The 23,391-nt window shown below is 48.0% G+C and overlaps 2 protein-coding genes and 1 long non-coding RNA gene across 5 annotated transcripts in view; 1 reads left to right on the forward strand and 2 right to left on the reverse strand.

Moving 5' to 3' along the window:
- The window catches only part of LOC310838196, a 27,659-nt gene extending 26,472 nt beyond the window's left edge, over positions 1–1,187 (forward strand). Inside the window, exon 2 of the long non-coding RNA XR_014560786.1 lies at positions 697–1,187. This is a non-coding gene — a long non-coding RNA (uncharacterized lncRNA). The remainder of the gene's footprint in view (positions 1–696) is intronic.
- LOC310837401 (uncharacterized protein) overlaps positions 1–12,306 on the reverse strand; it is a 24,069-nt gene extending 11,763 nt beyond the window's left edge. The window contains exons 1-7 of one of the 3 annotated variants that reach the window (XR_014560527.1): positions 12,152–12,306; positions 8,549–9,267; positions 8,196–8,322; positions 5,618–6,178; positions 4,772–5,094; positions 3,246–4,231; positions 2,209–2,729 (exon numbers count right to left, since the gene is read on the reverse strand). Coding sequence is in view for 1 of the 3 variants with exons in the window: in XM_083723956.1 (XP_083580082.1) it covers positions 4,457–5,094; positions 5,618–6,178; positions 8,196–8,322; positions 8,549–9,256 (2,034 nt within the window). In the remaining 2 variants the exon portion in view is untranslated. Of the gene's footprint in view, positions 1–2,208; positions 2,730–3,245; positions 5,095–5,617; positions 6,179–8,195; positions 8,323–8,548; positions 9,268–12,151 lie in introns of those variants that run through there. The other 2 variants (XR_014560526.1, XM_083723956.1) reach the window with 2 other exon arrangements.
- A 4,461-nt stretch (positions 12,307–16,767) lies between these two features.
- On the reverse strand, positions 16,768–22,809 carry LOC310837591 (uncharacterized protein). Its single transcript, XM_083724428.1, has 4 exons — positions 22,584–22,809; positions 20,854–21,297; positions 19,344–19,464; positions 16,768–18,723 (listed from the first exon to the last, which is right to left on the reverse strand). The coding sequence occupies exons 2-4, from the start codon at positions 21,079–21,081 to the stop codon at positions 17,447–17,449; spliced, it is 1,626 nt and encodes a 541-aa protein (XP_083580554.1). The 5' UTR covers positions 21,082–21,297; positions 22,584–22,809; the 3' UTR covers positions 16,768–17,446.
- Between the last annotated feature and the right edge of the window lie 582 nt (positions 22,810–23,391).

Raw genomic sequence — 23,391 nt, forward strand, 5'->3', positions numbered from 1 at the left:
TAACTGTTGTTTTTAACTGCTTTTCTGTTCTTTTCTCTCTCTGTGCATGAGGGAGAAGTGCTGCTGAGAGAGATGTCTCAGGATACTATTGTGTGTCAGTGTGATCTGTCTGAAGTGAAACAGTGGAAGATCACTAAATGCTGATCAAAATTACTGCTCAAAAGTTCAAAAACAGAATTACTGCTGAGGTGAAAGTAAAAACCTTTTGTAAGAAACTGTAAGACAATTCAAGTGAGAACATGCCCGTGTTTGAGTAAGCATGAGATTGTAAATGTATTTTTCTCAGTTATATGTTTATGAAAGTAAGGTTCTTTTGAATACCAAGAGTCTGGACATTGTAGTCTGTAAAAAGGAACTATCACCTAGAACAGCTATTTTGCTTCTTAGCTATAAGCTACTCTGTTACTTTGGATATCATCAAAATTCACACACAGACAGACTATAATGTTGCATACAATATAAGGTTGGGGAGTTGAGAAGTGGGGATAGAGGGGGGGGAAGTAAACTTTCATTATTTTACAGAGTGCATATCCAAAGTTTTTGTGTCGGTGACACATGCATAGGTTCTCCTTCTATTCATTCATTTTCATTGGCAGTGAGAAAGATCGGGCCCCCAGGGCATAGTTGGTTGCCTTCAGTTGGCTGCAGTGAAGGGAGAACCAATTGGAGGAACAGATTGTTGCAATTCTTGGAAAGGGATGGAAAAGAGCACGGCTACATCGTGGTTTGGTCTTTCAAGTACTTGTTGTTAAATACAGTGGTACCTCTGGTTATGTACTTAATTTGTTCCAGAGGTCTGTTCTTAACCTGAAACTGTTCTTAACCTGAAGCACCACTTTGGCTAATGGGGCCTCCCGCTGCTACTGTGCCGCCACCACACGATTTATGTTCTCATCCTGAAGCAAAGTTCTTAACCCGAGGTACTATTTCTGGGTTAGCGGAGTCTGTAACCTGAAGCGTATGTAACCACTGTACTCTGTGAGTTGAGTGAGGCTGAGAGACTCCAGAGAAGTGTGACTAGCCCAAGGTCACCCAGCAGCTGCATGTGGAGGAGCGGGGACACAAACCTGGTTCACCACATTACAAGACTACCACTCTTAACCACTACACCACACTGGCTGGAAAAAGGGGAAGTTCTTTTCTTTGCATTAAGTTGTGAAAAATAAAGCAATAAATTTTAAAAACAACCCTTCTTTCAATGCTTTCTTTTTAAAGCAAAAAAAGATGTAGTGCCATAGTTTGAACAGTTTTGCCTTGTATGGGAAGGATATATCTGAGATACAAATGCACACACAACTCTCTCCCCTCCATCCAGGCGAGGAGGAGGCATTGTCAGGAGTTTAAAGGGACATCCCGGCTGGCTAAGGTGCGAAGCAGAGCCATGGAAGGGGGTGGGGTGGATTCTGAGGACCATAGACCACATGTGCAATTGGCCCCCCCAGGTATGAATTTCTTCACCCTTGGCACCACATAACACCAGTCTTGAAAGATCTACATTGGCTCCCAGTACGTTTCTGAGCACAATTCAAAGTGTTGGTGCTGACCTTTAGGAAGCCCTAAACGGCCTCGATCCAGTATACCTCAAGGAGCATCTCCACCCCCATTGTTCTGCCCAAACACTGAGGTCCACGCTGAGGGCATTCTGGTGATTCCCTCCCTGTGAGAAGCCAAGTTACAGGGAACCAGGCAGAGGGCCTTCTCGGTAGTGGCACCCGCCCTGTGGAACACCCTCCCACCAGATGTCAAAGAGAAAAACAACTAACAGACTTTTAGAAGACATCTGAGGGCAGCCCTGTTTAGGATGCTTTTAATGTTTAACAGACTATTGTATTTTAATATTTTGTTGGAAGCTGCCCAGAGTGGCTGGGCGGGGTATAAATAATAAATTATTATTATAAATTATTAAGTGCAAATCAGGTAAGTGTAAAGAGAACTGTTTCAACCCAACTGTAGTGCATATGTAATACAGCCATACCTTGAATGTCAAACGCCTTGCAACTCGAACGTTTTGGAAGACGAATGTCCGACACAGCTTCTGATTGAGTGCAGGAAGCTCCTGCAGTCAATCGGAAGCCGCGCCTTGGTTCTCGTACGGTTCCAGGAATCCAACGGACTCCCAGAACGGATTAAATTCGAGAACCAAGGTACGACTGTACAGGGATCAGGATCAGTGTGTTTGCAACTTCAGCTGAAAGTATTTTTCACAACTTTTTTTAACAGTAAAAACTTTTAATTAGTTCTATTTGACAAGAACATTGACAGCCACCAACAATTATGTGGATTTGTTTGCTAAAAAGGACAGGTGTAAACAAAGCTCGGAGCTAAACAGGTAACTTCACAAATGAACCTTATATTTTCCTGCTTGACTAGACCAGCTGCCATGTTTGGGTTGTTTTGTTTTGGTTTTTTGAAAGGAAAAAAAAAAGGCTCAAGCATCATTTTGACAGGCAGCAAACCTTCACCCTTAAGAACTATGGAATCTCATCTGCCACACAAGAAGCAAGGCCTAATTCCACCCCCACCCCACCAACACACACCTTAATCCTCTCTAGCTATTTGCTGGTCCATCAACCCTGATGGACCTAGAAATATTCCCAGTTCCCCTAATTGCTGTCAAAACTATCCCAAGGTGGTGTCAAGCAGATATTTTCCCTAATATTTCCACACCTCAGACGATCTGATCCAAATCAACATTCATAAGCATGGAAACCGAATATGTTGATGCTTGCCTAAGTTCAGGGGCGCCGACTTATAAAAAATATTGGGGGGCCCATACCGACTTATAAAAAATATTGGGGGGGCCCAAGACCTCCAAACTGCTGCTGCTGGGGGAACGAAAGGGGCGAGCCCCGGGCTGCCCCAACCTTAAGTGAACCTGTGAGGGCCTGCCCTTTGCGGCAGCCGATTGGCTGCCGCCGTGGGCGGTGAATATTAATGAGCTAGGGGGAATCCCCGCTTCTCGCGGGTCTGACGCCAGCCCCACGAGATTGTTGATGGGTCGAGAGCCCGCAACCCCACCCCCTCTCTAGATTGGGAGTGGCTTTGTTTTAACTCATTACTGAATGTATTTTAAAAGGTAACTATCGTCAAACAAGGAAAATAAAAAATACCAACATAATTTTGTGATTTTACAAAGCATAATATAACTAATAATTTTCTTAAATTATTTGGGGGGCAGAGCCCCCCCAAACGAATTTTTGAGGGGGCTCGGGCCCCCTCAGGCCCCATGGAGTCGGCGCCTATGCCTAAGTTTCCCAGATTGGCAACTTGCAGTCCCAGTTCCTGGCAGTCTGTTTCTGAACTATAAGGCATTGGCTGGTTCCTGTCACCTGGCAGCTGGAGGTTTCCAGAGAGAGAGTGCAGAGGGCTGAGGAACCAGATGCTGGGACTTCAACTGGAGTTCAACAACACATGGGCCGCAGCCCTGCTATATGCTATATGGAGACAAGGAATGCTTTTTTCCCAATCAGATTCAGAACTATTTCCTGTCTTTTTACCTAGGAAGTACATTTCTGTTCCACACTTCCCTCATCAAGGCCGCTGCAAGATATATTGCTTTCACGCACACAGCAACCCTGTGAGGGAGGTTTCACATAAAGATGGTGACCAGCTTTAAGTCACCCAATCAGCTTCACGACTGGGGAGGGATTTGAATTGTCCCCAGCATTTGTGGACCTAGACGCAAGGAAACCTGTGGTCCTTCAGAGATCATTGGACTCCAGCTCCCATGAGTCCCAGCCAGGATGGCCAATGGCCAGGGAAGACGCGAGTTGAAATCTAACAACATCTGAAGGGGCCACAGGATGCCAGCCTTTCGCCAGGTAAATATTCTGTAACCATTTTGTCGTGCTGGCCCACTTTTACTTTTCATGTTTGAACATACAAAGGAACAAACTGTGCCTCGAAGAGGAAAGATCACCCAATCCCTGCCTCACCACCAGGTCGCTTTCTTGAAGGTCAGTCACAGAAGAAAAAAAGGAATAAAAAGGAACCTTTTTCACAGAAGAAAAAATGGAAAAAAAGGAACCTTTGGCACCAGCTTACACTTAAACACTCTGCTGTGGGGAACCTTTCGTTATTTGTTAAATGAAAGGCCAGTGACCCATTGGAAAAATCTATTTTGTGGGGAGTGGGGTCCAAACAGAAGCAGTGGGGATTGATGCCCATTGCTTGGCAGAGCAGGAGGAAGTGTTAGGCGGAGCCAACCAATTCCAGAACCATCTTCTATAATCTGCAAGATAAAAAAGTAAAAATTATATAACTTCATAGCTGAAGGTTTAACTGTTTGAGGGCTCTTGTGTTTCTAATATTTTGTTGGAAGCCACCCAGAGTAGTAGGGCAACGCAGTTAGATGGGTGGCGTACAAATGATAAAATTCTGATGATGAAGAACTTAAGAAAAAAATAAAGACGTGAATGTATATAAAATAATGATAAACATTCAACACAGCAGCTTTTCAGTGTGACACTTGTGGCTGTGTTTCTTTTTCAAGCTCACTTTTGCCTGGCGGCATCAACAATGTGGCCGCTAGCAGCTGGCTTTCCAAGTTCACCTCTGGTAATCGGGGGCCCCGGGGATCCCTTGCCAGAGACCCCTCCATTCCCCGAGTCGAGTTCTTGCTGTGAGCTGGCCCCCTCCTGCGAGAGAAGCTCACGCTCTCAAAGAGCTTCAGCTTCTCTGGGGCCAAGAGAGCAGCGGTGGCCACAATGCACTCCTTCACCAGCTCGCCTCTGGAGAGCGGGCGAAGCTTTTTGGAGACCAGCTCGCTCACCACGAAGCTGGCTTGCTCCACGCTGTCCATTTCCTTCCTTGGTTCTGGGGCGATGCCTTGCTGGGCGTGCAGGTCCATTTTCAGCGCCTTGACCCTCTCCTCGCGCAGCTGCCCTTGGAACTCCTCATACTGGATGTGCTTCGTCCTGTAGTGCCTCTGCAGGTTGGCCTTCTTCAGGATGGAGAGGGCCTCACCACAAATGAGGCACACGGGCATGCCTTTCAGCTCCACAAAGAAATAGTCTTGTGTCCATTTCTTATTGAAAATGCGGCACTCCAAATCTATCTTCCTCTTCTTGTGCGACGGCATTGCAACCAAATGATCTAACAAAGAAACAGGTGGAGCGGTTAACTGGATTTCTTTCAGGGTGAGGGGAGTGAAGATATAATTATAATCAAGAGAAAATACTGGAAACCAAGGCTCCACAACCGCCATCTTGTGCTTCAGCCTCCTTCAGCCTTATTAGTGGGAGAGGAAGCCCTGCTGATGACATCCTTCCATGGCAGGATTAAAAACTCAGATATCTATCAGTTAATTGCTAAATGGCACCTTAAACCTAGGCTACGGTCGCCACAATGGAATGCCGAGGTGCCATTTTTTACTTTTGGCAATGAAATTATCCTTATTATTCATTTCATTTCTATACCGCTTTATATTTTAAAGAAAAAGCCTCAAAGCGCTTTACAACACATCAAATAAAACAATCCACAATAAAACCAATTCAAGCTATGATATTTCAGATCATTCCCCCCCCCCCCCCGTGGTGGTTTTCCCGTGTGTCAGGAGAGAGAGGCTACCTGGCTGAAGCTCTTAGCGCAGTCGGGGCAATGGGAAAGTTTCTCTCACCTGTGTGGATTCTCTTGTGCCTCACCAGCTGGGAGCTGATCCCAAAGCTCTTCCCGCACTCGGAGCACCTGTATGGCTTCTCCCCCGTGTGGATCCTTTTGTGTGAAGTGAGCGACGATTTCCAGCCAAAGCTCTTCCCGCACTCAGAGCACCGGTACGGTTTCTCTCCCGCGAAAGCCCCCTTGCGTGCAGCGAGGGAGGGGCCGCTCCTCAAGGCTTTCCCGCACAGACTGCAGTGGTCAGGGTCCTCTCCCATCTGCATCCTCTGACTCTGGGGAAAGTTGAAGCTATGGCACAGATTTTCACAGTCCACGCACATATTTCTTCTTTCACTCTCAGTGAGTCCCTGTTTCACAGGGCTGTCACATACGATGGTGTCCACTTCCTCACGAGGCACTGACTGCTGGAATGTTTCTAGTCCCTGGTGAGTCAAAAGCCAGCCTCGATTGTCATGATGGAGCAAGTCGTCTCTGGCTTTCCCCAAAGGTATTGAGTTGAATTCTGCTTGCTTCGATCTTTGCAATGGAAGATCTCCCTCCTTTGCCTTTGTTTCTGCATTGCCTGTGGGGTAAAGAACAATCTGAGGAATCTGTGGGGAGAATGTTGAATTTTTACCCTGCCCTCTGACACCCCAAGACATGTGCTTTCAGAGCTGACCCTATTCCTTTGATGGTAATATTTAACTTTTATTCATTTTGAAGTTTAAATAGTGGTAACTAGCCCTGGGACCTGCTGGTGAAGGCCAGGTAATAAATTAAAAAATGATGATAATTTCTAGTTCTACAATATATTTTCTGAGAATCAGAACTATACACAGTATTCAAAGTATGGTTGCACTATAGGTTTCTAATAAGTCTGGCAGTTTTACATCTGCTCACTTCCCAATGATTGCCCAACATGGGATTTGCATTTTTTCAAAGCTGTTGCAAACTGGATGGACACCTTCATCGATTTATCCACAAAATGAACCCAAAATCCTTCTCTTGTTCAGTACAGTGGTACCTCGGGTTAAGTGCTTAATTCGTTCCGGAGGTCCGTACTTAACCTTGAAACTGTTCTTAACCTGAAGTACCACTTTAGCTAATGGGGCCTCCTGCTGCCGCCGTGCCGCCGGAGCCCGATTTCTGTTCTCATCCTGAAGCAAAGTTCTTAACCTGAAGCACTATTTCTGGGTTAGCGGAGTCTGTAACCTGAAGCATCTGTAACCTGAAGCGTATGTAACCCAAGGTACCACTGTATCTAGAATCTCAGACCACTCAGCACATATGTGAAGCTAGGATTTCTTGCCCCGACATGCATCACTTTCATACTTACACCAAACAGCACTTGCCATTTCATTGGCCGTTCGCCCACTTTGGAGAGATCTTTTTGGGGCTCATCACAACTTTTCCATATTTACCACCCTCCATAATTTGGTACCACGGGCAAACCTGGCCAAACGTCAAGGCTCCTCGCAAACTTCAGGTTGTTTATAATCTAGTTTAAAAGCACAGGGTCAAAGACAGACCTTTGGGAGACCACACGTCTTACTCTGTGGCAGCGCTGGGGAGCATGTGGGCCTCAAGACATGGCCAGACTACAATTCCCATCATGTCTGATCACTGGCTCTGCTAACTGAGGAAGTCTCCAGGTACATGTGTGAAAGCCTATCAGGAAATGGTACATAAACTGGTGGAGGTATTGTGGTCTCTTGTTGTTGCAACTGCTCCATAAAGCACAGGTCTAGGAATAGCTGTCTAGACACTAGGCTGGTGTGTGTGGTTTTTTTTTGAGCCATGGAAACTACTATAAGTGTCAGCTTGGACAATAAAGAAATAACTCTCTGCTGGGTACATTCACTGGCAGCACCCTTGGCACCCAGCAACATGCGGAGGGTCGCACGTTTCCCCGTCTGCTGGAGCACTACTCCCCCCCTAATTTGAAGGAAGCCCTGTTTAGGGAAGCTTTTAACGTTTGATGTATTTTAATATTTTGTGGGAAGCCACCCAGAGTGGCTGGGGAAGCCCAGCCAGATGGGACGGGTATAAATAAATTATTATTATTATTATTATTATTACTATTACAGTGGTGCCCCGCAAGACGAACACCTCGCAAGACGAAAAACCCGCTAGACAAAAGGGTTTTCCGTTTTGGAGGCGCTTCACAAAATGAATTTCCCTATGGGGTTGCTTCGCAAGACGAAAAAAATCTTGCATCCCCCCGCGGGTTTTTTTCGCTTTTTTCGCCCTTTTCTTAAGCCGCTAAGCCGCTTATCAGCTGTTCCGCTGATAAGCCGCTTAACAGCTGATCGCTGGAAGCCGCTTGACAGCTGTAGCGCTAATCCGCTAAGCTGTCAATGGGCTTGCTTCGCAAGACGAAAAAACCGCTAGACGAAGAGAATCGCGGAACGAATTCTTTTCGTCTAGCGAGGCACCACTGTACTATTATTACTACTACTATTATCCTGGCCTGCACACCATGGGAGCTGTAGTCCCACATGTGGAGGGCACCAGGACGGCAAAGGCAGTTCCAATGCCAGCACAGGAATCATCCCCACAGAGGCCACCCAACCATGAGATTTGGACACGGGGATCCTCACCCAGCAACCTGGCAATTTCCTCATTGTCCCGGGCCACCTCCGCAGGGAAAAGAAGCTCCACAGCATCTGAGGGATCCTCCTCTGATTTGGGGGACTTAACAGTCACTATATGAAAAGGCTCCGGGAGCTGAAACAGGAAGAGAGACGCAGCCGGTGAGATGAAGTCGCTTATGCAAGTTAAATGGCACCGTCCACACAGAAGACGGAGGTGTCAGCAGGCTCAGGGGGAAACCTTGGGTGGCGGCCAATGTTAGCCTTACTCAGAGTAGACCCATTGACGTCAATGGACACGACCGACATAGGTTCATGACCTGGAGTACAACATTTTATGAAATTACAAAAATATCTCAGACCTTTTTCCCCACTTGCTCCGCCTCTTGCAGCCTCAGCAAGAACTCGTCCGCCAGGGCCAAAGCCTGGGCACAAGTCTCCGGGTTGCGCTCCCGAACCCAGCACTGCATCTCCAGGGGCAGGATGGTCAGGAACTGCTCCAGGGTCACCAGCTCTAGGATCTGCTCCTTGCTGTGCCTCTCAGGTGTCAGCCACTGACAGCAGAGCTCCCAGAGCTGCCTCAAGACCTCCCAGGGCCTTTCGGCCTCCCGGTAGCCAAAATGGCGGAAGCGTAGGCAGCGCATCTCCAAGCTGAGAGCTTGCTTCTCCGGAACCTCTTCCTTCACTTTCACGGAAAGGTCCAGAGTTTGATGGGCCTCCTGGACTTCTCCCGGGAGGCCTGGCAGGGCTTGGGCCACACACTCCCTTGTAGGCCACTGGTTGCCCATGGCGACGGTCTTCCCCGAGGCCTGGGAGTCCTTCAAATCCTCCTCTGGTGTGAACTTGGATATCTGCGGAGTTCTCCAGCCTGACTGAGGGCTCTTCATCGTCTTCAGGAACTGCTGCCATTGGGCATCCCAGCACTGCTCCTCCGGCTCTGGCTTAATTTGTCGCAGGGTTGCCCCTGCCTGAAACTCTCTCAAGGCCCCAATGGGGGTAACCTGGGGGTCTTCCCCTCCTGCCTCAAATCTCTTCTTTTGGAAGGATCCTGTCAAGTTCTTGTCTTCCATTCTTATTCTGGCTGCAGAACGGAGAATGAAAAGCAAACAACCATCAATACTTGTGAACTGAGGAAACTCCTCTGTTTGGTTACATCAGAGATGGGGGCGGGGTTGCAGCCCTCCTGTTGTATGTATGAAGGTAAAGGTAAAGGGACCCCTGACCGTTAGGTCCAGTTGCGGACGACTCTGGGGTTGCAGCACTCATCTCGCATTACTGGCCGAGGGAGCCAGCATACAGCTTCTGGGTCATGTGGCCAGCATGACTAAGCTGCTTTTGGCGAACCAGAGCAGCGCACGGAAACGCCGTTTACCTTCCCGCCGGAGCGGTACCTATTTATCTACCTGCACTTTGATGTGCTTTCGAACTGCTAGGTTGGCAGGAGCTGGGACTGAGCAACAGGAGCTCACCCCATCACGGGGATTATTATTATTATTATTATTATTATTATTATTATTATTATTATTATTACCAGCCTTTATGGTTTTAAAACTTGCAGTTAAAAAATACAAAAAATAAAAACCCCTGTCCATGTTCCACACCCTCAGCCAGGACGACCAATGATATACATTCTACAGACATACAGTATAGTATGTATATTTTTGTAAATGGCTTCGAGGTGTTTTTTCAGTCAAAAGGCATGTCAATTTTGTTAAGTAAATAGAAATAACCCAACCATGTCTGGAGTGGCACCGATTCCCCCACCCGTGGCCTCAAGGGAAGAGGCGTAAACTGTGCACAAGCATTGCACATCTGCGGGAAAAGGCCACAGCTTAGTAGTTCAGGAAAATGCTTTGCATGCAGTTGGATTAGATGACCCAAGAGGCAGGGCAACAGCCCCCCACCCTCTCCCATTACTGCAGTCATTGGCACATACTCCTTCTGAACCAGGAAATTAGTGCAGAGGTGGGGATTCTGAAGGCTGCATTCCCTTCTGAGCCACATGTCAGAGGTGGGTGGGACCAGAGGCAAACATGAGCAAAGCAATGAGCAAAATTTTTACCTTTGTACAGCAAGATAAATTTACACACACACACACACACACACCCTTCTCTATCCTCCCTGCAGGCAAGCAAGAAGCATTCTCAGAGTTCAATGACCCATCCCAGAAAGCAAAAACATGGAGGGAGCAAAGCAGAGTGGGAGAGGAGTAAACAAGGCAAGTGGGAAATTTGCTGAACTGATAAGAGTGAAGCTGACTCCAAGAACAGACAAAAATCATTGTGATCAGAAGTGGAGGAGCTGTGAGCTCCCAGAAGTTGTTGGGACTCCAATGCCCATGAGCACCAGCTGGTCTGGACAGTGATCAGAGGATGGGATTTAGAATCCAGCAGCATCTGGGGACACCTGCAGGCGTAGACCTGGGGTAGACCAGATGGACCAAAGGTCTGAATCAATAGAACGTAATCGTGTTGGAAATTGGACATTGGCCCAGAAGGTCCCTTCCCATGAATCGGAGCATGGGATATATTTGTTTTCATATGTATATGTTTTCAAACATACAGCAGTACCTCGGGTTACAGACACTTCAGTTTACAGACGCTTCTGGTTAGACTCCGCTAACCCAGAAATAGTACCTCGGGTGAATAACTTTGCTTCAGGATGAGAACAGTAATTGTGTGGCGGAGGGCAGCACCATTAGCTAAAGTGGTGCTTCAGGTTAAGAACAGTTTCAGGTTAAGAAAGGACCTCCAGAACAAAATAAGTTCTTAACCCAAGGTACCACTGTGTGTGTGTGTGTGTGTGTGTGTGTGTGTGTGTGTGTGTATATATATATATATATGCAATAAGGTTACACGCCTGAGTGGACTTGCTTAAACAAAGTAGGTATTTATAAGGCACTTAAAACAGTTCAGTGAAGGAACCTGCCTGATATTGATTCTTTGCCATTGCATAAACTATGGAACTCACTGCCACAGGAGGCAGTAATGCCCACCAACTTGGACAGCTTTAAAAGAGGAGTGGACAGATTCAAGGAGGAAAACGCTCTCAAGGGCTACTAGCCAGGATGGCTATTGCTCCGCCTCCACACTTGGGAGGCAGAGATGCTTCTGAATTCTAGCTGCTGGAAACCACAGGAGAGGACAGGGCTCTCCTGCTCAGATTCTGCTTGTGGGTATTCTATCTGGGCGCCTGCTTGGCCACAGCGAGAACAAGATGCTGAACTAGATGGGCTATTGGCCTGATCCAGTATGGCTCTAAGATAGCCCATTCTTGGCTTTGATGTCAAAGAGCCATGGGCAACCCTCTTCTCCTGCTGCAGTGGGTTTCTCAGCCACCTGGTCCCGGATGCGAGTTGCGGATGTACTTATTTGGAGTGTTTATTTCCCTGACCACCCTGGAAAAATTCCTTTTTCTTTTTTTTCCTGCAAGCTTTAAAGTTCTGCCTGATGTACATTTCTGTAGTTGTTGTGGAGGTTGGATGGCCACTTGTCTGGGTTATTTAGGTTTGAATTCTGCGTTGCAAGGGGGTTGGACTAGATGACCCTTGGAGTCCCTTCCAACAGTTCTATGAATCTAATGTGCGGAACGAAAATTACGTGGCACACACTTGCAGGAGATTGGGATCCTTATTCTACAGTTATCTCACATTTCATCCAGGAAGTTCAAATCAGCATACGACCAATCACTTCCACATCCATATTTTTTAATAAAAAAAGCTAACAAGGAAGGTTAGGTTGAGATAGTGTCCCAAGTTCACCAAGGCAGCGTCGTGGCTGGGTGACGATTTGAACCCAGGTTCCCCGCCTGCCCCAGTTGTAGCTCAGTCCCTTAACCACTGAACCACACTTGGCTCCGCATTAAACAACCGTCTTTTGCTTAGACTTCCCTCCAGAAGACACTTCTCTGCCTTTTCCTTCCCAATTCACAACTTTTCTCCCCAAAACAATCCCCTCTTCGCTCACCTTTTTTTTTATTACTATTATTCCACTTGCAGGATCCCTTGCAGCCCCTCGGATGTTGCAATCCAAAATGGCCAAAAATTTGAGAAGGCAAAAAAAAGAGAGGAAAAAGTAAGCGGAACGGAGAGAGAAGAGCCTCTCCCACCTGGCCAAGGAGAAACAGGAAAAAGAATTGAGCACACCTTGGGGGTGGGGGAGAGTGCCCGTCTAGGAAACGCCTCTCTCTATCAGTTTAACCCCTAAGAGTCCGGGTGGGACATGGCATAAAAGCAGGAAAGGAACAAGGCAGCCCGGCCCCTATATACATGAAATTGAGGCAAAAGCGATCAAACGGGGGTGGGGTTTTCTTAGATCAGGGAAACATCTGGCCCTTGAGAGAGTGTTGGGTTACAGCGCCCATCCTGACCATGGACAGGAAATAAGACAGATGCAGAAGAAGCTAATGTGCTTTATTCTATTGTGGCTTTAACTTTTCTGTATGTTTTACATTACGGTTGTTTAAAAAATAATAATTACGGTGATATTTTTATTTTTAATGTAAAGCGTTATGAGGTGTCGTCCCCCCTACAATATATAAATTCTATGAAATAAATAATAAACAAAAGAAAGTGAACAAAGAAAAACTTGGTCCTGGATAGCTCAGTTGGTTAGAGTTTGGTGCTGATACCACCAAGGTGGCCGGCTTGATCCCCATATGGGACAGCTGTATAATCCTGCATTGCAGGGGGTGGTTGGACTAGATGATCCTCAGGGTCCCTTCCAACTCTAGAATGCTGTGATTCTCACTTTACAGATTCAGGACAGATTACAGGAAGGACAGCTACTAGCCATGATGGCTGTGGTCTGCCTCCATGGTCAGAGGTAGCAATGGTTCTGCATACCAGGTGCTGGAAGCTTTTGGGCTTTGGGGCTCAGTCCCGTCTGTAGGTTTTCCATAGGCACCTGGTTGGCCTCTGAGAGACCAGGATGCCATTGCACTGATCGACAAATGTCTTCCTATGTCCTTATGGAATCGCAGGAGTTGGAGTCCAACCATATTGCAGGTTTTCCACCAGCATGTTTACCGAAACCTTTTCATTATTTCCTTTTCTTGTTTTAAAGCTCACTTTAATCACACCTGGAATACAAGAGACTGATCCGGAAAAAGTATCTTGTAGAGAAATCGTTCTGCAAACGCAAACACAGGGATATCCTGGATCGGAGCTAGCCCATGTTGTGTCCTGTAGGTGTTGTTGGACTCCAACTCCCATCACTCCCAGCCAGCAGAGCCCAATGGTTAGGGATGGGAGCTGTAGTACAGCAACATCTGGGCATAGGTGTCTACAGGGTGGCGATAATTTTATTTATTTATTGTGTCTATATCACACCACACCCAGAGGCTCAAGGAGGTGGTGTACAGAGTTCTCCGCCTCCTCTAATCCCCACAATGACCCTGTGAGGTAGGCATGGTGGCTGCTCCTCCTTCACCACCACCTGAGGCAACTGACAGTGGCCCAGGGAAGCCCTGGCATGCTGAAGGTAAAAAGGTATAGGGACCCCTGACCATTAGGTCCAGTCGTGGCCGACTCTGGGGTTGCGGCGCTCATCTCGCTTTATTGGCTGAGGGAGCCGGCATACAGCTTCCGGGTCGTGTGACCAGCATGACTAAGCCGCTTCTGGCAAACCAGAGCAGCGCACGGAAACACTATTTACCTTCCTGTCAGAGCGGTACCTATTGATCTACTTGCACTTTGTGCTTTCGTACTGCTAGGTTGGCAGGAGCAGGGACTGAGCAACGGGAGCTCACCCGTCGCGGGGATTTGAACCGCCAACCTTCTGATCGGCGAGTCCTAGGCTCTGTGGTTTAACCCACAGTGCCACCCACGTCCCTATGCTGAAGGTAGCAAGGGAGGGAAAAAAAGAGGCTGGAGAGGATCAAGGGGCGATGGAGAAAGAGGCCAACAAGCATAGGAGGCAGCGAGCAGCACACTCTTGTGGGGCTGGACTGCCACCTTTCCCAGCTGCCCCCCAGCCTGTCGCTTGAGGAGACTGCCTCACCAGCCACAGAGGCAGTCTGGCCATGGAGGTGGGCTAGGCCAGAGGTTTTCAACCTTTTTGGGTCCATGGCTCCCTTGACCAACTACATATTTCTGCAGCACCCCTGTGGGGCTCAGGAGCCCAGTTGTGTCACCCCTTGCCTGTAGAGCTGGCAGCCCCTCACCCCTTTTCGAATCCTCCCTTGTGGAGCGTTGCCTCAGCCTTCTATCTTCTCCCCTCTCCTTGGGAGTCCTCTGGGCAGCTGTAGCTGCCACATTTTGTCTTTGAGCTGTCCCCCCCCCCCCTAAAGAGAGGTGGCTTCTCACAGTGCCCTACAGGGGCCTGGGAAGCACCCCCTGGCCAGCCCCTGAGGCACTATTCGCCTGGGGAGCTTGTAGCCAGGCTGCTGCAACAAACAGCTGTGCAAACCTTTGGGAGGCAGAGACTCCAGAGCGTATCAGAGGAGAGAGGGAAGGAAAGAGGGACAGAGGCAGTGTTGCCCACAGCACCCCTAAGCATCATTCAAGGCACCCCAGGGTGCCCCGGCACACTGGTTGAAAACCACTGGGCTAGGCTGAGATGAAGTGACTGACCCACGGTCACCCAGAGAGCTTCGTGGCCGATTGATGATTGGAAGCATCTCCCAGTCAGACACTCTAATCCAGTGGTTCTCAAACTTTTCAGTGACTGACCCGCACTTTCAGAATAAAAATATGTCACAACTGGCCACTCCAAACATTTTTCTGCTTAATTAAAAGCAGCATTGTGTGTTCTTTATAGTCTGTTCTTTATATTTTATACAGTGGTGCCTCGCAAGACGAAATTAATCCGTTCTGTGAGGCTCTTCGTATAGCGGTTTCTTCGTCTTGCGAAGCAAGCCCATTGACAGCTTAGCGGATTAGCGCTATTAGTGGTTTAGCGGCTTTTAGCGGATCAGCTGATAAGCGGCTTAGCGGCTTAGGAAAAGGGGGAAAGGGGGGGGGGGACCCGCAGGAACTCGCAAGACATTTTGTCTTGTGAAGCAAGCCCATAGGGAATTTCGTTTTGCGAAGCGCCTCCAAAACGTAAAACCCTTTCGTCTAGCGGGTTTTCTGTCTTGCGAGGCGTTCGTCTTGCGGGGCACCACTATACTAACATGAAAAGTTTAAATGTTTCTTTGACTGTCCTTTCACCACACTTGCCACCCTTTCCTGCCACACCAGTGTGGTGTGCCACACCCTTTTGAGGACCACTGCACTAACCACTAGGCCACGCTGGTTCTGGTGCACGGCTACCTCACTCATCCCTGGCCAGAGTTGGCAGAGGGAGAGGGAGCTAGTCTCATGGTCAACGTCTCTTGCAAGGCAGTTATGGCAAAGTGGTAACAAGTATTATTATTTTTAACATTTGGTTTGTTCAGTTGCTTCTTGGGACCTAGGCCTGAAAGGTGATCTGAGCAGAAGGAAATAGGTAAACTTTAGCAATATATTCTGTTGATTATTAATCGAGAGCTGGCAGCTGTCCTGGCGAGGCATTTTGTGTTCTAGCACATTCCATGCATCTGCAGGCCCCAAATATGAGCTGAAGTGTAAACAGGAGAATGATTGGTGCCGGAGTGGTGTGCTATGACATTTCAAGCCTTGAGAAATCAGGAGGGAGCGACAGATACAGTGGTACCTTGGGTTACATATGCTTCAGGTTACATACGCTTCAGGTTACAGACTCCGCTAACCCAGAAATAGTACCTCAGGTTAAGAACTTTGCTTCAGGATGAGAACAGAAATCGTGCTCCAGCGGTGCGGCGGCAGCAGGAGGCCCCATTAGCTAAAGTGGTGCTTCAGGTTAAGAACAGTTTCAGGTTAAGAACGGACCTCCAGAACAAATTAAGTTCTTAACCCCGAGGTACCACTGTAGTGGATTTGGAAACATTTCTGGTGGCAGCGTACGTTTAGGCTCCAACTCCCATCATCCCCAGCCAGCATGGCCAGTAATCAGGGCTGCTGGGAGTTGTAGTCTGAGAAGTTCTGGAGGGTACTAAATAGGGGAAGATTAGAGAGAAGCAAAGGGAGATTGGAGGACAATAGTACTATCAAGATGGAGACACACACAGAGACTGAGATTGAGAGAAGCCCAGTGAAATTTTGAGGGTACACAGATAGCAGAGAATCTAAATCAGGATTTCCCCAACTAGAGTCTCCAGCTGTTTTGGGGCTACAACTCCTATCATCCCTAGCCAGCAGGATCAGTGGTCAGGGTTGTGGAACCTCAGAGCCAGGAGCAAACTTTGGCCCTCCAGCTAGGTCTCCCTGTATGACCCTTGGAATGCCACCGAGGCCACACCCCTTCTCCCAGGCCACACCCCTCACTGGTCCTGCTACATGCCCTCCTCAACTGCCTTTCCATGACTAATACGTGTATTTGAACCGTGATGCCTCCTGTCTGGCTTATTTCCAATGCGATCTGCCCAGATGGGGATATTCTCACATTCAGGGGGTTTCTTTCCTATTTAAAATCCCTTCAGTTTTCAGGACCCAAGATTATTCCTGCTCAGGAAGGGCTTTGGCCCACTTGGTGAAATAAATGTGAATTTTCTGACAGCTACAGAAACTTCTCAGACAACAGAATTGTCTCTCCCTCGGGACACGTTTATTAACTCAGCCCTCTTCCCAGGTGGTTATTTTTGTGTTCCATAGGCTCTGGAATGAAACTGAAACTTCTCCCACCCCTTCGAAGCTGAAATAGGGAGCCCCCCAACTCATGAGAACGTAACAGCCCTGCTGGATGAGACCAAAGGCCCATGTAGTCCAGCATTCTGTTCTCGGGGCCAACCAGATTCCCCTGGGAAGCCCGCAAGCAGGACCCGAGCATAACAGCACTCTTCCCACCTGCGATTCCAGGCAACTGCCATTCAGAGGCACATGGCCTCCCTTGGCTCCAGCCAGCGTAGCCAAAAGAAATGGGAGTCCAGCACCATCTGAACTGGAGGGCCATGGTTTCCAATCTGTACCTTAGGCCCCAGAAATTTAATGCACTCTTATTCCACTTTGCCAGCCACGGTTTCCCCCAAAGAACCCTGGAAACTATTAAGGGTGCTGACTGAGAGTTATTCCCCTCACAGAGCTACAATTCTCAGAGTTCCCTGGGAAAAGGGACCTGTTTTTAAAGCCACTCTGGGAATCTGAGGCCTGCAAGGAGAATTAGGGGCCTCCTAAAAGCTTTCAGCACCCTTCACAAACTACAGTTCCAAGGATTTTTTGTGGTGAAACCGTTCAATAGCTTTAAAGGCCTGGTGCAGATGAGGCCTTACACCGAGCAGCCATTCGGCTTCTCTTCCGTATGGCTTCTCTTGTGCGTAACGAGGGATGGTTTCCGACAGAAGCTTTTCCCGCACTCCGAGCACTTGTATGGCTTCTCCCCAGTATGCACTCTTTCATGTATTGCCAGGCAAGCACCAGTGCTGAAACCTTTGCCGCAAACAGTGCATTTGTACGGTCTTTCTCCCGCGTGAGTCCTCTTGTGCCTAACCAGAGATTGTTTCCGGCTGAAACTCTTTCCACAGTCCAAGCATTCGTAGAGATTCTTCCCCGTGTGCATGCCTTCATGTTTCACAAGTGACCCTTTCTGACTGAAGGCTTTACTGCACACTGAGCACTCGTATGGTTTCTCTCCGGTGTGCGTCCCCTCATGCCGGATGAGATCCGACCTCTGGATGAACCGGTTCTCGCACCTTGAGCATTGATAGGGTTTCTCACCTGTGTGGGCCCTGATGTGCCTCAGCAGGCAAGAGCTGTCCCGGTAGCTCTTGCCACACTCAGGGCATTTGTAAGGCTTCTCTCCTGTGTGGGTTCTCTTGTGTTTAATAAGGGACGGCTTCTGAGTGAAGCTTTTCCCGCACTCGGTGCACGTGAAAGGGCTCTCCCCAGTGTGCACCCGAACATGCCTCTTCAGATGTGAGCTAGTGCCGAAAGTCTTTCCGCAGTGAGTGCAGTCGAAGGGTTTCTCCCCAGTGTGGATTCTCGTATGTGCTCGGAGGTGAGAGTTGCTGTGGAAACTTTTCCCACAGTGCGAGCATTCGTATGGCTTGTCATCCATGTGAGCCAAAGTGTGCTTCCTAAAGTCTCCTCTCTCTGCAAAGCTTTCCCCGCAATCTGAACATTTGTAGGGCCTCTCTCCCGCGTGGGCTCCCTGGTGTATAATTAACGACGAACTCTCATTGAAACTTCTCCCGCAGTAAACACATGCATAAGGCTTGCCCTCCCTTTCTACTTCCCTACTTTCAAGGGAGTCGGTGTTTTGGCAGAGATTTCTGCTGCCCTCAGTGGCTCTCATTTTCCTCCTATGCCTGCTGTGGCTTCCATTTTGGAAGGTACTTTGAGACAGTCGTCTATCACCCCTCTCACAGAAAGAGACCTCTTCGGCTGCCTTCTCCGGATGCTTCCCACAGTATTCTTCTGGGTCCAACTGACATCCAGGGGTCTCTTCTGGCTCAGCAATCTGGAAGTCTCTCTCTTGGGTTGTGCTCAACCATCTTCTTCCAAAGCTTGAGAGTTTGGATTCTTCTGTCTCCTCATTCTTCCACGCTAGAAATGAAGAGTCTTTATTTCATTTGTGTGCTTTAGTTACCCAGTTGTGGCGCCTGCCCTTCAGATGTCAAGGAAATAAATAACTATCTAACTTTTAGAAGACATCCGAAGGTAGCCTGTTTAGGGAAGTTTTTAATGTCTGATGTTTTATTGAATTTTTAATATTTTGTTGGAAGCTGCCCAGAGTGGCTGGGGAAACCCAGCCAGATGGGTGGGGTAATAATAATAATAATAATAATAATAATAATAATAATAATAATATTGAACCTCACAACTTGACAACTACAGTGGGGGTTTCCCTTGTGGCTGGTCCAGAAGCTGTAGCCAGGTTACTGAGAAGAGAAATTGGACATGCACATATTACGCCTTTACTGGGGGAATAGCCCTGGTTGCTGTTACTTTGTCCGGAAGAGTCTGTGTCAGAACCAGGCCTAAAACACCCAAAACAGGGATGTGGAACCTGTTGCCTTCCAGAACTTGCTGGACTCCAACTCCCTTCATCCCTGGTCACTGGCTACAGTGGCTGTGGCAGAAGGGGGCTGGAGACCCAACAGCATTTGGAAGGCCACAGCAGGTTCCCTTCCTCTGGGCTCAACTGTTCAGACAGTAACACTTACCTAGCAAGTTGGCCTCCCTGTCAGCTTCCTGCTTGACTTCCATGGTGGGTTCCACTATGTGTAATGGTACCTGCTTTGACTTGGGGAGATTAACAGCCACATTGTTTAAAGGCTTGGGTCCCTGAAAACAGTAAGAGGAGAATGATATCACCATCAGATAGAATCACAGAATTGTAGAGTTGGTAGAGACCTCCTCCTGTAGTCCAATGCAGGAATCTCTGCTAAAGCATCAATGATAGATGGCCACCCAACGTCTGCTTAAAAACCTCCAAGGAAGGAGTCTCTGCAAGCTCATAAAGAGCACAGATCACGTGTAATTCAAAGGTTGCCAATCGTGGAACTCCCAATACGCTAAGTCTAGTGCTGTCTCTCATGCCAACAGAAGGAGGCTATTTGATCCTGCAGAGGCATCTGTCAACAGAACAAGGAGGGCAATCTTTTGCTGATTCTCCTCATCCCACCACCCTACACAGCAGCTCCTTCCCATACTGTACCAAAGGGCACACCAACCCTCTGGCACTGATTTTGAGAGTAGAATGTGGGGGACTGCAGGGAGGGAAGGGATGTCGCAAATCCCACTATGCATGCCAACATCATTAGAGGTGTTATTAGACAGGTCCTTTTGTCAGGGACTGGGCAGAGGAGGAATGGTGGAGACCATCTCCCCAGCCTGCCCTTCCAGAGAAGAAGACAGTTCAGAATTACAACACGGGTTTGAGGGAGGTCACAGCTCAGAGGAAAATAAGGGGAAAAGTTGGGAAATAATGGGAGAGGCGGAGGCAGAGCTGGAGCAGCTGGCTGACACGTTATCACTAGAAAGCATTCCAGACCCACCATCTCCCAGAACCCAGCAAGCCTTAAAAGTAGGAGAGCAAAGGGCTTAGAAGCAAAGGGCCCTTAGTGTCACCTGTAAAAGAGAAGACGAATGAGGAAGAGAGAGAAAAAGCGGGTGGAAATTCTCTTGGGACAACACCAGGAGGCTGCATTCCCAAGTCTCTCTTTGTAAATATTGAATAAAAGCAGATGGTAAGGACTTTCCCTTGTCTTATCCATTCCTGGCAACCTGCCGTGGGGGTTGGTTCCTCTGACTCCTGGCACCAAAACTGTAGAGCCTCCCTACCAGGGAAATTAGCAACACTTTATCTCTTGCAGAAGCACATCTAAGAACATAAGAAGAGCCCTGATGGATCAGGCCAAAGTCCCATTCCCCCCCCCCCCCCGTGAATTCTAGCGATTCAGAATACACACGGCCTCTGACAATAGCGGTATCACAGCTAGCACCAGAATCTGTCTGGTAAGAAATGAGGCCCACCAGTGTGGGAAGAGAGCTGCTGTGCTCATAACCTGCTTGTGGGATTCCCAGAATTATCTGCAGGGCCACTGTGAGCACAAAAGCCAGGGACTTTGGCCTGATTCAGGAGGGGTCTTACGAGCGGGTCCACCAGAGAACATTTGACCAAGAGCCCTCTCAAACCAGGAGACAGCCCTGATCATGCCCAACACTGCGTACCTGGCGAGGTTCCTCAGCTTCCTGGTAGCAGAATTGGATGATGGCGCCCTTGTCCACAATCTCTTCCTTCACTTTCACAAGAGAATAGAGGCTTCCTGAGGCTTCTTGGGCTTGACGGAGGCTTGCTTCCTTTCCTTCAGTCCCATGGATGTCATCAGCTACTGCAACAAGGGAGCCCGGGAATGTCTTCCTATTCTCCCTTGAATGGGGGACCAGTGGTGACTCCATTGTCTTCAAATATGCTTCCCACCGAACATCCCAGTTCCATAAATGCTCCCCCTCCAGATCTTGCTTAATATGCCGCAGAAGCGGCCGAGTCACAAATTCACCTCTGGTCCCAGCTGTCAGAAAATGAGACTCCTTGCCTTCCAGCTTCAAGCTCTTTCAAAATTCTGGCCCTGCAGGGTCTTGGTCCTCCATTTTTATTTCTTGCTCTACCTCCAGCTCTGGAAAGGGCAAAGCACAAGAAAACCAAACAGCCCCATGTATTAATCAATGCATCAGGATACAACTGGGGCCATAACTCAGTGATGGAGTAGAGGCCTTGCATACAAAAGACTGCTGCTAGGAATATCACCTGTCTGAAACCCTGGGGAGTAGCTGCCACTCAGTGTAGACAATAATGAGCAAGATAGACCAATGGTCTGACTTGGTCTAAGGCAGCTTCCATCTCCTCATTCCTCCCTAAAGTGCCCAGGGCAGCAAAAAGCAAAATGGGAAAACATTATAATTAAAAATAAAATAAAATAACAGATTGAAATCATTTACCGGTAACAATAATTAGAAACACCTAGAAACATTTAAAAGCAGTCCAATGTCCTTATAGTTAATAATTTCAAGGTTGCCAGGAACAATATATTTCAGTCATCAAATGTCTCCTCAAAGTTAATAGTGAGGGAGACAAGTATGCCTCACTAGGGACAATTCCACAAATGTGGAGTTGCCACTGAGAATGCGTTCTTGCGGGTTGTCTCCATGGTTTTAAGTTTGGTGATAAGTTGCAATTCAGCAGCTTCTCTTTCCAGTCTATTTCTGAAATTCCTTTGTAGTAAAACAGCTACTTTGAGATCTTGTATAGAATGTCCTGGGGAGACTGAAGTGTTCTCCTACTGGTTTCTCTGTCTTGTGATTCCTTAAAACCATGGAGAGACCTGGTCTGAACAAGGACATTGGATTCTTATCTCATTATATATGACAAAGCCACTTTTCACCTTCTCACGCCTTGCTTTTTCCTGTAAGACCTATTGCAGTCGTTAAGAGTAGTCAACAGGCTCATCACAGCTATCTGCCAATCACCCATTCCCACCACCCTTCTGAGTAATACCCCTCCCCACCTTCTCACTATATAGAAGGGTCTGGAAACTTCTGTTTCAGTGTATCTGAAGAAGTGTGCATGCACACGAAAGCTCATACCAAGAACTAACTTAGTTGGTCTTTAAGGTGCTACTGGAAGGATTTTTTTTTGTTTTGACTATGGCAGACCAACACGGCTACCTATCTGTAACTCCATCCTGACCTCTTCCCGACCCCAAATCTCTGAACTGCGTCCTCTTTCCCTCTCTCCCTTTTTCTGCACCGCCCTAAGCGGAATGAGCGACACGGAGGACGCTCTCCCCTGGGAACAGCTGCAATGAAAACCCTGGATGGGGAGTCTCTCTTTCCCCCCCAAGCTTGCTCAATTTCTCCTGCCCCTGAATCCCGATCTCTCATTCTCCCCCGTTTCAACTCACCTGCTGTTTGCAGCCTTTGCATTGCCGGCCCTTCTAGGAATTGAAACTCCGCGCACACTCGACCCATCGCCCCAAGGAAGGAAAACCCGACAATCTCCGCTCTACTTGCCTTAAGTCCCACCTTCTACCGTCTCTCCCCTCCATGGGCCTTTCTAGGCTCGAACAGCTCTCTGTGATTAACTCTTTCAGCGTTTACAACAGTTCCCCCCCCCCCCCATACACAATGCACTTTTAACTATGCAACAGTGTGTAAGGACTCTACTCTGGGGTTAGTGATGAGACAATGCAAGCCTACTCCTCTTTACTCGGAAATAAGGCCACCCATTGGGGATTGTTTACTTCCTGCGTTTTGGGGGACTGGACCAGATGGCCTTTGGGACATCTTCCTAATCTACACTTCTATGATGTTCATCACCTACAGAGGTTGATCTGATGGGGGGTGCAGAGTGCATTACTCCTTCACACAGCACATTAAACGATGGAATTTGGTCCTGGAAGATGTAATGGAGGCTACCAACTTGGATAGCTTTAAAGGAGGATTAGACAAATTCATGGAGGCAGGAGGAGGCTATAAACAGCTAAAGGGCCAAGAGGGCTATGCTCCACCACGACAGTATGAGGCAGTGTGCCTTTGAATCCATTTCTGCGCACTGTTGGGAGGGGAGTGTACTTTTTGTACTCAGGTTTTTTTTCCTTTTAAGACACATACAACAAAAACCGTAATAACACGATTTGACAAGTGAGATTTGAATACACTGATATACCTATGGCTACACCTTTATTAACAATATTTCCCCACCTCTCTCTC

Source organism: Podarcis gaigeae (genome assembly GCF_964106915.1).
Source record: "Podarcis gaigeae genome assembly, chromosome: 2".
In the NCBI taxonomy this organism is placed as follows: domain Eukaryota; kingdom Metazoa; phylum Chordata; class Lepidosauria; order Squamata; family Lacertidae; genus Podarcis; species Podarcis gaigeae.

Coding starts and splice junctions, on each gene's coding strand:
- LOC310837591 (XM_083724428.1), bottom strand. CDS start 21,081: ATGGAGTCACCACTGGTCCCCCATTCAAGGGAGAATAGGAAGACATTC. Junction 19,465..20,853: donor AAGCTGAGGAACCTCGCCAG/GTACGCAGTGTT, acceptor TACTGTTTTCAG/GGACCCAAGCCTTTAAACAA. Junction 18,724..19,343: donor CAGGGAGGCCAACTTGCTAG/GTAAGTGTTACT, acceptor CTTCATTTCTAG/CGTGGAAGAATGAGGAGACA.